The sequence below is a fragment of the Rattus rattus genome, chromosome 13, assembly GCF_011064425.1.
Source record: "Rattus rattus isolate New Zealand chromosome 13, Rrattus_CSIRO_v1, whole genome shotgun sequence".
Lineage (NCBI taxonomy): Eukaryota > Metazoa > Chordata > Mammalia > Rodentia > Muridae > Rattus > Rattus rattus.
Genome location: NC_046166.1, coordinates 40,038,452 through 40,053,055, shown reverse-complemented (window position 1 = coordinate 40,053,055; position 14,604 = coordinate 40,038,452). Strand labels below are relative to the sequence as shown.

Below are 14,604 nucleotides of genomic sequence, written 5' to 3'. Positions count from 1 at the left end.
CTCCTCCTGCTCCTCCTCCTCCTCATCATTATCAACGCAGGACTTGGAAGGCAGGAGAAACAAACTTTCAAGGTCATCCTCAGCCACACAGAAAATCAGCTACCATATAGGCTACAGAGTGTCTCCAAAACAAATACATTAATAATAATAATAATGATAAATGCCTAGTAATTGTTAACTTACCAAACTAAATAAGCCTTGGTTAATCTATCTGTATACCATACAAATAGTCTCTATTTCAGGCCTGGACTGCAAAACCAGGCTCCCAGGACAGCCCCTGGTTTCAAGGCAACATCAAGGTGAGATACAGTATCAGCAAACAGCAGTATCCATGAACTTCACAAGCCAAACTTGGGTACCATGTTTCCAGACACCACCAAAAGAAATGGATTATAGCTTCTTGCTCTTTGTTCTTCCCTGCTCCCTGCTCTTCCCCCACACACCCTCTACCCCAGTCCCCGTCCCTTCTCTCCCCATACCACCCCCCGTTTCCCTCCACATGCCCATGGTTGGCCTTTCCTCTCCTTTCCTCTCCTTCTCTCATTAAACCTCTCCCATGGGAAAAAAAAAAAAAAAAGAAAGAAAAGAAATAGATTATGGAAAAACTTTAAGTGATGTGTTTCATTTCATTGCAAGAAAACCAACCCAAGACAGAGACAATTCCTCAAAGCTGGCTTCTGTGCTGCCCTGGACTCATTCTCCTGCTATACAGTATCTGAAACCATTTGTATAATAAATGATCAAGGAAAAAGCTGGGAGATCACAAATAGCTAACATTTATTTTAAATATTTATATATGTTTAAGGCTTGAATTGGGCATGGTGGTGTACATCTTTAATCCCAGCATTCTGAGGTAAAAAGTAGTTCTTTGAGGTGAATTCAAGGCCACCCTGGGCTACATGGTGAGTTCGAAGCCAGCCAAGTCTACAAAGTAAAATCCTATCTCAAAAAATAAGTAGTGGTGGTGGTGTAGTAAATGTACGAATCCCACCATTCTCCTTTATAGAGCACCCTCTGGGGCTTTGGAAACTATTTCGAGCCACGGTGCACCCTTGCTCCTGCCTATTCACAACCTTGTCCTGGTTTAGCCCATACTGGCTGGAGGGCTGTATGGAAACAAGCCGACAGGGCAGGACTCAGCTCCAGGCCAGAGTTTGCTCACCACTACTTTTCACATAAACAATGAAAAAAAAAATATACAGACAGACAACCATTTAAAGAAATTTTAATAATATTTTAATAAACTATTTCCAAAGGTGTTTCCTATTCACAGGGAAACACAAGGTTGAGACAGAACGAAGACACCTATGTGCCTAAGTCAATACTTTACCAAGCCAAGACCTCACATTTCCTTGGTCTTTCCCTTTCAGTCCTGAGATGTCACATCACATTTAGTGTTGTGTCCTCTCAGGTCCCTCTGAGCAGCGATGGCTTCTCAAGTGGCCCCTCTACTTACTTAAGGGGTATCCTCGTGGCAGGGCTGGGGCGGAACACTGACAGCACACAAGGCTCTTGAGGTGACCTCTGCTATCTGAGGGTGCTGTAACGTCTGCAGGTCTCTTGTAACATTCTAAATGATAACAAGGTAGGTTTAACTAATAAACAGCTGTGTAGAATTGACAGCTCTTAACTCACTTAGAATAAACTCATAAAAACATCCACTACATGTTGGGTTCATGATATGATCCATACAAATACTTTCTAACAAGCACATCTGACATGAAGACAAAATGTAATGTGTACGTGGAATCTTTATTCTAAATTTAATTCCTCTCAAGCATTTTCCCCGTGTGATTGGAGTGGTACTCACTAGGTTGAATTAAAAGAATACAGAGGGGGGTTGGAGAGACGGCTCAGTGGTAATGACTGCTCTTCCAGAGGTCCTGAGTTCAAATCCCAGCAACCACATGGTGGCTAACAACCTTCCGTAATGGAATCTGATGCCCTATTCTGGTGTGTCTGAAGACAGCTACAGTGTGTGTGTATATATATATATATATATATATATATATATATATATATATATATATATAAATATAATAAATCTTTAAAAAAAATACAAAGGAAATTTCAAGGCCAATCTTCAAACTTCCTTTCACTAGATAGCTGGGCAAACTAGATTATAAGCAGGCTGACCTAGAACCAACTCTTCCTCACCTCTCTCCTGCTTTCGGGGACACCAAGCTGGTTGACACACTAGTAACATGTACAGTGTCAGAGTTCACATCATTCAATCGGGCATTGTGGCACACACCCTTAATCCCAGCACAGAGGCACGCGGATCTCTAAGGTGGAAGGCAGCCCAATCTACACTGCAAGTTTCATGCCAGCCATGGCTACACAGGAAGACCTTTCTCAAATAAAGTAAGTAAAGCGTTCGGTCAGATAGAGTAGGAAGAGAAAGAGAAACGCAAAACCAAGAAAGGTTGAAATGTCTCTGACATAGTTTTTCCTGGTCAAGTTACAGTGTTTCACACACACACACACACACACACACACACACACACACACACACACACACACACACACACGTGTTACACGTTTTGTTTTGTTTTTGCTTTTCTGAGGCAGGGTTTCTCCTTAGCCCTGGCTGTCCTGGAACTCTCTATAGCCGCGTGCCTGCCTCTGCCTCCCGAGTGCTGGGGTTAAAGGTGTTGCTCCACCCCCACAATATTTTTTTAAAGGAACTATTATGTTAAAATATTAAACACTGCTATATGTATTTACATTAAAATAACAAATCTGATATTGTAGCCCACTAAAATAAGTATAAAATTGTATACTAAAAATATACAATATTTTAGTAAATATAATATAAAATTTTAGAAAATATATTAAGTATAAATATAGTAATATAAATATATTAATATGAATAAATATAGTAATATAAATATAAATATAAATTCTAAGTATAGAATTGCCGTGTAGGCCATAAAAGAAATGAAGCCCCGAGTAAGGCCACCAGGAGGACGCCCCGGGAGCACTGCTAAGTGGAAGAGGCCAGTGGCAGAGGGATACACAGTGTGCTACTCTGTCTTTACTAAACGCTCATAGGGAAAACCAGACACAGGATGTAGATCAGTGACTGCCAAAAGCCTCAGGGGGGTACAATAGGAAGTGAGTTTTTAATAGGTAGGGATTATTTTGAGGTCCAGGAACACTGTAGTAGTTAGGGTTGCCTAACAGTGTGAATATAATTAAAAAAACAAACCACAGAATTGTAAACTTCAGCTAATATCGTGAATGTGTAACTAAGAAGACAACATTCAAGATGGTCAAAACATTCTACATTTACATTTTCTTAGATCGTTTTGCGCCTACACCCAGTGCCTTTAAATTTTTCTTTCTTGTCCCACATGCTAGAGGTATGTGGTAATTTTCTCAATTTCAGACGTGGATAAAGTAAAGATTAAGTCCAAAAATCTAACAAAAGTCAGTCAACCAACGTCAGTCATGTTTACAGCACCAGCGCACACAGATCTGAAGTCTTTGTGAAGTGACCCGCACATCAGGGCAGTAGCTGCTTCCTGCCTTGTCCCCAGCTCCCACATGAGCAAGATGAAGCTGGTCACACCCCTACACAGAGAATGCCTCGTTTTCTATAGGATTTTCCCAGAAAAGGAAGTAAGTGCCACTTACAAGGCAGAGCAGGGCCTGCAGGCAGCTTCCACACTTTGCAGGACCCCAGGCTTCCTCTCATTAAACTTAAATACTGCACATGTCACAAAGGCTGACTGCAGCTGACAACTTAGCAATCTGCAGCTCAAGACAAATCGCCTGTTTATAAATAACAGTCTTTCTTGAAAGCCAACTATTGTCCCGAATCTTGCAGCAAAATTAAACTGCAGACGACGGACCACTAGAGTCATAGAAGAAACCTCAGTCATTCAAATGTAGCGAGCAACTCTTAGAGCACAGTAGTACAGAAAACGAGAAATACTTCAAGGTTATTCTTGGGAGACATCATAGTTAGGTTGAAATGAATGCTTCCTCCTCAAGTGATTAAAAACCAGACTCCTGCAGCCACCTCCACAATCTCCAACCCCATCCCACTCAGCCACTGCTCAGCGTCACCTGGCACTGTCACCTACATCGGATGCGGACCCTGTTGGGAAGGACCAACTATGACCATGGTGGTATCATTCCGGTGATCAGAGCCAAGGGTGGGTTTTTCGTTTCAGTTTGTTTTGGTGTTGCTGTTATAAGTAATTCACATATTTATATTATTCTTCCAAATGTAGTAGCTCACTTCTCTCATTATTTCTAATCCAACTGAAAAATTGATTATCTCCGGTTGTTGGTAGCTCAGGGTATAATTTTATCTTAAAATCCCAATAAAACTAAAGTAGGAGAGGTAGCTCAACTTACATTCTTCCTTGAGTTTAGCCTTTGACTGACCCAACCAACACTCAGTTCACATCCACCACACACAAAGGACTAAGACAGTGATTTTGGATTTTCAAAATTTACACATTAGCAGTGGGTTGATCCATTTACTTACTCCAATATGAAAGGAAAAAAGATTTGGGGGGTTGGGGATTTAGCTCAGTGGTAGAGTGCTTGCCTAGCAAGCGCGAGGCCCTCGGTCCTCAGCTCCAGGGGGGAAAAAAAGGTTCAGGGTTCCTGGGATCCTAATCATGTGCCTGACATCAATGATGCGCTCACCGGCTCCTTCCTCCTTCACGCACCCACCGCCACACAAGTCTCTTCAACACAAGCCACAAGCTGCTCTGTACCCAACCCGAGTCATAAGCTACAGATCAGGGTCCATCAGTCCTAACATAGAATTCCTTTGTGTGGCAACCTGTAAGCTTCAGTGGTCAAAAAATACGACATCTGTGGCTAGCACCCATCCAGTGCAAGGAGGAGGAAAACGCAGAACAGCCCTGCCTGCTCTCATCATCCTCTACTCCACGAGGCAGCCCTTCCCTTCCTTTCTCCTCTGTGGAATCCAGTGTTTTAAAACACCACACATTTGGCCACCATAACATCATAAACACCAAGTGGTGTGGTCAAAATCTTCTTGGTGAGCAAAGTAAGAGGGGAGGGAGCCAGACACAAGGTCCAGAGCTGCAGTTCTCAACCTGTGTGTGGAGACCCCTTTGGGGATCAAACAACCCGCCTAGGAGCAGCATCCACGTGGCAGCTCTCAGCCATCTGCAACTCCAACCCCAGGGGACCGCAATGCCCCTCTTCTGGCCACTGAGGACAGATACTTCACAGGCATGGGACAGGCATTAAATTAAAAAAAAAAAAGTGTTGCCAGGGCAAGTAATACTATTTGGGTCCTAATTATGAGTTGAAAACGTTGTATGAGGGAGTGGTATTACCCACATTTTAGAGTGGATTCAGAAACTGGGCTGAGCACAACAGAAACAAGAGCTGTGGTAACCCCAGCAAAGTCTACATGACGTGACCTAGCTCCAAAAGGCTAAAGTATCTGAAAACACGACTGACCCCATGCTCTACTGCCACTACTCCTCGGATGAAGCTATGATACTGTAGAATCCTCCCGCCTCCTCCCATTCACTCAACACAGCTCTGTCCAACCAGAAATACCAGACAACTCCTGATGAACCATCAGCAGCAAAATGCTCACTCTTAATGGAAGGAAAGTAACAGCAGCGAATGGAGGAATCTTTCTGACCACTTTAATGAAGTGGCTTTAAAGATCCAACGCCACTGCAGGCCCACAGCATCTCGAGTCATTTTCCCTTTTTCTTTCAGGATTTGCAATCTGACCGTGCAGAAGGATCCACCCATTCCCTACTAGCCTGGGTAACATCTCTTTCCATGTTGGCTGTGTAGCAAAATTAACAAGAGTTAGTAGTTACTCAAATACCTTCTCTAATCAGTTCAAACACTGTGTAGGAAGATTTACTGTCGCTAAGCTGCACTAAAAGAAAGCATAATTTAAACTGACATATCACAGTGGCTGCTGTCACAGAGTAGCCTCCAAAGTTCTCATACCAATATTCAGAAATCTAATAATTCACATGTATATCCTCAAGTACTGAAAGCCCTAGCAGCTTGCAAAGAAAACTCAAAGAAGAATTCATCTTAGTCAAAACTGTTGGTCCCCAACATAGGACTTGGTAAATCAGCATTCACAGTACCTGCTGGTCCTTTGCAGTTTGAAGCAAATGGCACATCTGGCTTGTGTAAGAAAGTGGTGCTAAGGATAAACCAAGTCATGTAACTTCCCTTTCTGTTGGCCTCACCCAGCCCCTGCAGATCTTATAATCCTCTCCAGTAGACAAACGCGCGGTGATAGGAAGCACGTGAGCCGAGGCAGGGGAATGAATGCTTAGAAAGCCTAAGCTTTTTCGAGGCAGTGAGCCGAGACTCCGAGTGTCCGCAGAGCTGCCATACAACTGTAAAAGTCAAATATTTATACAGGTGCCCCACAAAACCACCGCCATGTGCGCACCCATCCGCACCGACGTTTGCTGTCCGTTAAGTAGTTTCAAAGTGCAAACGTATAAGTAGTAGGCTTGGAGCATGGTGAGGTTTATGACAGCTAATGTGCCTGGAGAGACTATGGAGGTGTGACTCCCGTCAGAACCTTCATGGAGTCAGCAATGGCCTGTGGGGTGTGCGGAGGTGAGGCCTGGGCACAGGTGTCTTTCCTCATCATGAGGGAAACCTAAACCTTATCTTCATGGATAATTTAACAAGGATTGTTCCATAAATATATATCATTCGGGATTTTCTTATAACTGCTTTTTAATAGCTTTCACATACAATAGTTGTAGGAAATGAGTGCTTGGGGATAGCGAATAGAAAAGTGTGTATCAAACTAAGAAGAGGGGGTGGGGCTTAACAGGAAAAGCTCCTGAAAAGGCTATGACCCCTCAGACCATGTAGGACTTTTCAGAAATGCTAAAACTGCAAAGGGCAGGGGCATCCCCGACGAGATGTTGAATTTACAACGAGGAACAAATTCGGCTCGGTGCCTAGCATCTGTAATTCCTGCATTGAGGAGGCTGAGGCAGGGGGATTGCTGTGAGTTTGGTACCAGCCTGTGTTACATAATGTGTCCCAAGCCGGTTAGCCTGAGCTGACAATACAATACAGTATGAGGCGGTCTAGAAAAAAATAACAAAACAAAAATACCTCTTTAAGGACAATTTTCAAATTTACAAGTAAAAAATGCACCCTAGTATTCCTTTATTTTTATTTATTTTTTATTTTTTATTTTTTTGAGACAGGATCTCGAATAACCCAAATTGGCCTTGAACTCCTGATCCTCCTTTCACCTCACAAGTGCTGAGTTTAGCCAGATGTGTGAGACCGTACCGCGCCCTCTAACAACTTTAATTCTAAGAAATGTTCCTCCGAAAAGTGAAGAGAAAGTTGAGAAACAGAACACTGGTGAGCATTCCACTAAACTTCAGCTCCTGAACTTCTCAGATGTCTGCCTACTTGCTCAGATCTCCAGGTAAGAACAAAAATGCTTGTCGTGAGACCTGTGCAAAATCAGGCTAAGCTTCAAGTCTGGGCTACCCGTATCTGTAGCCAAGGTTCAGTCCGTCTCCATGCCATTTCTCAAGAAAATCTGACCCAAGTTTTCAGGTGAGGAACTAAGGTTAGAAGCAAAACTCCAAAACTTTTTTTTTTTTAATCTTAGGGGCAAAGCTACAAAGGTCGAGCCAGGATTGGGACCCCACTCTCCACGTACAGGACCTAGGGCATGGTTCGGGGTGCGCCCTAGTAAAAGCTTGCGGCCAATGCTCAGGAGCTAGGTAGGTATGGCTGGAGAGATGCCACAGGTGGCCCAGATGGCTAGTTGTTCACCATCACTTAGGCCTCCGGGAGGCCCTGAGCTCAGCGTGCCTCACAGAGGTCGAAAGGTGCCCTCCCCCTCCATCTGACCAACTTTAAAGAGCACACCGGAGGTCTAAAGCGGGGTCAAGTGCCCCCACCCTGAGCCGGCTAACTGGACTTAGGGTGCCAATCCAGGGCACCAATCCGGCCCTTCCTTTGGGCCAGGGAGTGTCTACAAGTCCCTGAGGGGCGTGGGGAAGGCAGTGGGCAATGGGGCCCAAGAAGGGGCGCCTGGCGGGCAGACACAGCCGCGCCTAGGCCGGTCCCGCGCCTATCCCGGAGCCCCTCAGGGTTGCAGAACAGAAGACGCCCCACGCCCCCCGCATCCTCCAGGTCTCCCAGACAACAGTCGCCGCAGCACTTCCCGAGGCGGGTCCCCGCACCCGGCCGGGGCCCGGCCGCCCACCTGTCCCGAGGGTCGATCCAGCTGGTCCTCCTGGTGTTGTGGTCGATGTAGAAAACCTTGCCGTCGTAGTCCCTGGCCTCCTCCCAGCCCCGGGGTAGCGGCAGCTGCCCGCTCCCGGCTCTCCTAGGCATGGTCGGCGGCCTCGCCGGCGAGCGGCGCCTCCATAGGGACCCGGCGCGGGGCGCGGCGGGAACGCTAGTGCCGGCGAGGGGCGTGCGGGGCTCGGGGCACGGCGGGCCACGCGCGGAGGAACCTCAGGAATCCCTGCTCTCAGCCCTGCCGGGGATCAGTCCACCATGTCTGCGTCGGAACAGGCGAGCGAGCCCTCCTCCTCCTTGCCGCCGCTGCCTCCGCCTCTTCCTCCTCCTCCCCGTCCCCCTGTGGCTGCCGAGGGTCGCGGCGCCCAAGCTGCCCCGGCCGACGCCGTCTGGGCTCGGATCCGGGAAGCTCCGCGGAGCAACGGCCCGGCGGCGACTGGCCTCCTCATTTGCGTGCGATTAGCATGCGGCCCGCCCCCGGCCCGCCCCGCGCCGGCCTCATCTGCATGCACATTCCTCGCCGCCACATTCCTGAGCTTAACCCTGCAGCTGCCGGGGCGGCCGCGGCGGGACGCGGGGCTGAACCCGCGCGGGGGAGGGGAGCGGTGAGGCCAGGTGGGAGGCGGTAGGGCGAAGGAATGCACGGCTCGCTCCCTCCTCTCCAACCCGAGGTGTCTCCTCTCCGCCAGACCCTTTGGGGATTTAGGAGTTTTCTGGACGAGAAAGAAGCCTAAAGAAAAAAGTCTGCAACCTTCCCAACCTCTTTCCGTCTTCTAGGGAAACCACAAGACTTTCGAGAGGAAAGGGTGGGGAATGCTGTCCTGGGAAGAAGTCCCAACAAACAGTAAGGGCACAGAACGCCCCCACCCCCAACCCCCACGCCGCGCCCCGTGCCTTGGCTGTTCCCAGCGGTGGGGAAGTGTGCAAAAGCGCTGGGAGTGTGTCCGGGGCGTGTCCGGGGCCGCAGCGCCCCCCGAGCCTCCTGCTCAGAGTCTGGCCCTCGGTGACCTCACCAGGGACCTCGCGGGCCTAAGGGAGCAAAGTAAAGGCGGGTCCCTATCCATGAGCGCCGCGACATGTCCGCCCCAATGGCCCACGGGGCAACTCCGGCCTGATCCTTAGTAGCGACAGGGCCACCCCGCCACTGTCGCCGCCACTCGACACACGCGGGCCCTGGGGGTCCAAATCAACCGAGCCTCCCGGCCCGGGCAGGGCCCTGTGCATCTGGCGTCCCCTTCTGGGTTTAACTCCAAGGGACATGGCTGCGTCCAATATCTAGTCCCTTCCTTCCAACCCTCTGTCCTAGGAAGTTCTCCGTCCGAAGGTGTTAATAATCACTCCGAAGGGAGCCCAAGGCAGAGGTCAGAGGCCACACTTTGCTTGATCAAGGGTCCATCTGGTATGAGATGTAAATCTTACCTCACAAACATTTATTTATTCAGCTATTAAGTGCTGGTCGGCACTGAGTAGGAGCCGGATGTCAGACACTACAAAGCCTCGGCAGAGTCAAGACACTAAGCTTGCAGTGTCCCTTGTCCTCAGTCTGGAAGGGAGCCTTTCTGTCCCCAACCTTTACAGCCTGCTGTGTGTCACCACCCTTGTTAATATTCTTCCAGGCCCCTAAGCAGATTATAGCTGCACCTTAGGAAGAAAGGCCCCATCGTTCAGTCCTTCACCTCTCGGCGTGAATTCCCTTAATCATATGTGCGAATGTAATAACTTCAGGACCTGGCATTGGGCAGGACATTTTCTGTGTCTGGGCATTTGCTGAAGTTGTCAATAGATCTAGACAAGTAAGAACCAAGCCTTGAATCAAGCTTCCAGAAGGGGACTCCACATGCTCTAAAGGGGATGTTAGGAAGAGGAAAGGGACTTATTCTGAATGAAACAGCTTGTGCAGAAGCAGACACTTGAAATCCCCTGGAACTGGAAAGTCGGGTACACCTGGGAAGGACAACCAGGGAGAGGCCGTGGCTCCCGAGGGAAACCTCTCACTTTCTAGGTCTTTCCCATAATGCCAAGGCCTGTGGAAGCTGGGTTTTGTGCTTTGTCCAGGGAAGGTTCCACTTCCTAACCTGTTTTTTGCCTCAGCCCATTAGTAGTAAGATAATCAGTCAGGGTCCTAGTCCTCAGTGGGTAGAGGGGTTCTGTTTAAAATTAACCTGTTACACTACTGAATGTGTAATTCTCTATGTTGGCCCATTCACATGGCCAACATGTAACCAGTGACTAATGGAAACTCTCCTAATTTGAGTCTTCCTTAGTGCGTTTCTCCCTTCCCCTAAAGGATTTGAAAATGTTTTTCTGCTGACACGTCAGCACCTTACAACTCAAAAGGAAGAGTGGAGCACATTGCTGTTACAGCACTCAGCGCGCCTCCCTGGGATGAGGACGCCACAGGAGACCGCTGTATAACTGAGTTTGGTACGCTCTCAACTAAATATTACCCAAGAATCCAAAGTGGCATTTATTGTCCCATTAATCGTTAGACTTCAAAAAGAAATGCCAAAGTGACTGGCACAGGAAATGTTAGTTAGGCAAAAGCAGTTCTGATGACAGAAAGGAGGGTTGCCGTTCTCGGGACCCTTTTTATTAGGATCAAGTTGTGGGTTCATTTGATCCCTTTGGAGACTCCCTGAGGGTTAAGCAATGAGACTTTATTGATAATCAGATCTGTGAGATAGACAGACGGGCACATTTAGAGATGGGCACATTTCAGTTCGCTTTTTGGCTTTGGTGATCGTTGGCCAGGAAAGGTATGCAGGCTGCCTGGGCATGCCAGTCACCATGAACTGAGCAGCAAGCGTCTGTGCCCTGGCCCTGAGACTTGCCTTCTCCTGTTTGTACATTCCCCAGTGTCAATAGTCTGTTGGGATGTGGCACAGTAACAAACTAGAAAGTGGTGGACAACTGGAATCACAACTGCCAGGAGGGGAGATAGGAAGACCTTGAAAAACAGCTTTGTCCACGTTTAAGTTTGAGACTGTCTTAGACTACATGAGACTGCCTCAAAGAAAAGAAGAGAAAAGAAAAGAAACAAAAATGACAAGAACAAAGCCCACAAGCACAGAGGGATAAAGGAATATAGCCCAGGTGGTAAAGCGCTAAACTAGCAAGCCCTAGTTCAGTCTCCAGCATATAAAATCAACTGTGGTAGCACATGTTTCAAAACATGGCTGGGGAGGTGGTTCAGTGGGCAAAAGTGCTTCCACACAAATGTAAAGACCTGAGTTTAGATACACAGAATCTTTTTTTTTTTTTTTTTTTTTTTTTTTTTTTTTTGAGCTGGGACCAACCCAGGCCTTTGGCGCCTCCTAGGCAAGCGCCTACCACTGAGCTAAATCCCCAACCCCCACAGAATCTTTTTAAAGCCAAGTATTGTAGCAGACTTTTAATCCCAACACTTGGGAGGCAGAGGCAGGCAGATCTCTGAGGGAGGTCAGCCTGGTCTGCAGAATGGGTTCTAGGACAGCTGGGGCTACACAGAGAAACCTTGTCTCCAAAAGCCAAAGTAAACATAGCTAGCTTGGGCATTTCCAGCACTCTTAGGAGGAAAAAGAGGGGGCTGGGGGAGCTCTTGGGCCAGTTAGCCTGGGCTACATAGAAACAAAACAACAACAAGATTGTCTCAAAGGAGGTGAACGACACAGATCTGCACCTGAGATTGTCCTCTGATCTCCGTACACATGACCGCTTTCACACACAGGAATGTGTATATACACGCAGAGTAAGGAAGCACATAGCTAAGTATTTAAAATACCTCAAAAATTGTTAATACATCTGGATTTGAAATAGGCATAATTTGAATCCAGCAATCCCAGTTTGGTGATAGCTACCTATCGATGGCTAAAGTTCCCAAAGGTGTTTACAAAGGACAGGTATTATTACACACACACACACGCATGCACGCAAACAAACAAAAAAACCAGAAAAAAAAGTCCCACTCAGGGGCTATCAGTAAGAGCCCCCCTTACTTACCGATTAAGTGAATTTTTAAAAATTTATTTATATGAGTACACTGTAGCTGTCTTCAGACACACACTGAAGAGAAGAGTGCATCAGATCCCATTACAGTAGGTTGTGAGCCATTGTGTGCTAGCTGGGATTTGAACTCGGGACCTCTGGTAGAACAGTCAGTGCATCTTAACGGCTGAGCCATCTCTCCAGCCCGTGAATTTTTTTTTTTTTTTTTTTTTTCTTTTTTTTCAGAGCTGGGACCGAACTCAGGGCCTTGCGCTTGCTAGGCAAGCGCTCTACCACTGAGCCAAATCCCAACCCGTGAATTTTTTTTTTTTTTTTTTTTTTTCTTTTTTTTCGAGAGCTGGGGACCAACTCCAGGGCCTTGCGCTTCCTAGGTAAGCGCTCTACCACTGAGCTAAATCCCCAGCCCCAGTGAATTTTTAACTATCTATACAGCAAGTAATTTCAAAGCATCAGGTAAGCAAAACACAGGTTCTTATATAAAAGGAAAGGAATATTAAGTGGAAGAAAAACCAAGAGGCAAAAAGACACTCTAAGAGAACTTCAGTGACAATATTATGCAGTTGGAGGCAGTGACAGAAAATGACCAACATATTAAACACACTAGCTCCATATCAAAAGAACAGCACAGCTCTTAACGGGGTGGTGGGAGAGGGGAGGGGTCTGGTTGCTACAAGCGTGAAGCTGTCAGGAAAAGCCCATCAAAGAATTCTCTGGGAGGTAAATCAATGATCCTGAGACAGCTTAGAGAGCAGATGTGATACCGGAATGTACAGGCTCCACCAGGCCGGTTTGTGGAAAAGAAACGGACAAGCCCAAGTTCAGAAACGCATCTGGCATGAAGGAACCCAAGACTGACTGGAGCCATCCAGTTAAGGAGGCCACAGAGATAGTGTACACATGAGATAGACAAGAGCTAGGGTTCGACTGTACGGCTTTGGGGGATGAAAAGAAATGACCTGACAGGAATTTGCAACTGATTAGATTAGGAGGGGCGAGGCGGACGGACTAGAAGGAGGACTCTGGGATCCTTCCAAGTTTTTAGGGAGTTGAAAGAAACTCCGAGAACTGAGGGGGTGAGGGGAGATGAGGAAGTCCACGGGGGAATTTGATATAGGATTTGAGTTCAGAAATTAGAGATACTTGGCAAAGAGGTGCAGCTCACTGAAAAGGTCAGGACTTCGAATACCCTGTAGATGGCTGAAGCTCCAGGATTGAGTCCGGAGGCGGAAGTAGGCCGGTGGAACGGAACTAAGTAGCTCGTCGATAATCCTACTTTTGGCCTGCACTATCGGTAACGTGATACAACTTTGTTTATTTCTTTATGACCTCCACTTCAGTGAGGTGTGTAAGAATTAGTCGCCAGCATGGAAACCGACTTCGAAGGAACCGCTGTCTGTTGCACTAGTGAATCAACTCTGTATAAGGCAAGATGAACTGGTTTCAATATTTTAATATCCCTTGTTTTCTCAGGGGGATCAAGGATTATATAAACGGAAATTCTAAATAAAGAGAACACATCCCTCCTCCCCCCGTCAAACTTGGTGGATTTTTTTTTTTTTTTTTTTTGGCTCTTGTGCAACCACATGAGTTAAATAATGTATTTAGTTATTAAAAATAGGTAACCTAACCCACACTTCCTTAGCTTTATCATCTAAAAGGTCTTTCAGAAGCTTAGAGTGCTGATCTTTAAAAACTCCCAGTGCTGGGCCAAACTGGAATCTCTCATTACCATAACTACTTCTCTTCCAGTTAATCATTGTACCAACACCTTAGGCCAAAACACTCCTTTTTGACTCAGTAATAAGCATCACCAAGCAGACTGGGCTTTTTCTTAATCACTCATAGGAGACCCCACTGAGCAGACTCTGATTACCAAGAAGGTAACGAGCGCCCAGAAACCCCTGTCTTGGTGAGGAAGGTGGTCCGTTGGAAAGTACTTGCCTAACACACAGAGGACCCAAGGTTTGAGCTCTTACCCCCCTCAAAAGCCAAAGCAGCCAATCGTACAACAAAAAGATGCTCGTACATCATGATCTCCTGTGAGACTGTCTGAAGATACACTGGCCTTCTCTGGGGTAGACATAATACCACACTCTATTTTCATTTTACCACGTTTGATTTGCATCTTTCCTCCCCACCCCCACCCGGTGCCACCTTTATACTGTATGGAAAAGCAGCTCCTTTTAAAAGTGGGATTGTGGAAGCTAGGGGAATGGTTCAGTGGCTAAGACACTTGCCATGTACTCATAAGGACCTGAGTTTGAATCCCCAGAGCCCACGTAAAGCCAGGCACCTTAGCACATTTCTATACTCAGTGTTCCTAGCAAAGTAGACAGAGACAAATGACTG

The 14,604-nt window shown here is 46.9% G+C and overlaps 1 protein-coding gene across 1 annotated transcript in view; it reads right to left on the bottom strand.

The window, feature by feature from the left end:
• Wwc2 (WW and C2 domain containing 2) overlaps positions 1-8,695 on the bottom strand; it is a 160,599-nt gene extending 151,904 nt beyond the window's left edge. The window contains exon 1 of the mRNA XM_032918623.1: positions 8,234-8,695. Within this exon, the coding sequence (XP_032774514.1) occupies positions 8,234-8,364 (131 nt within the window). The 5' untranslated portion in view covers positions 8,365-8,695. The remainder of the gene's footprint in view (positions 1-8,233) is intronic.
• Between the last annotated feature and the right edge of the window lie 5,909 nt (positions 8,696-14,604).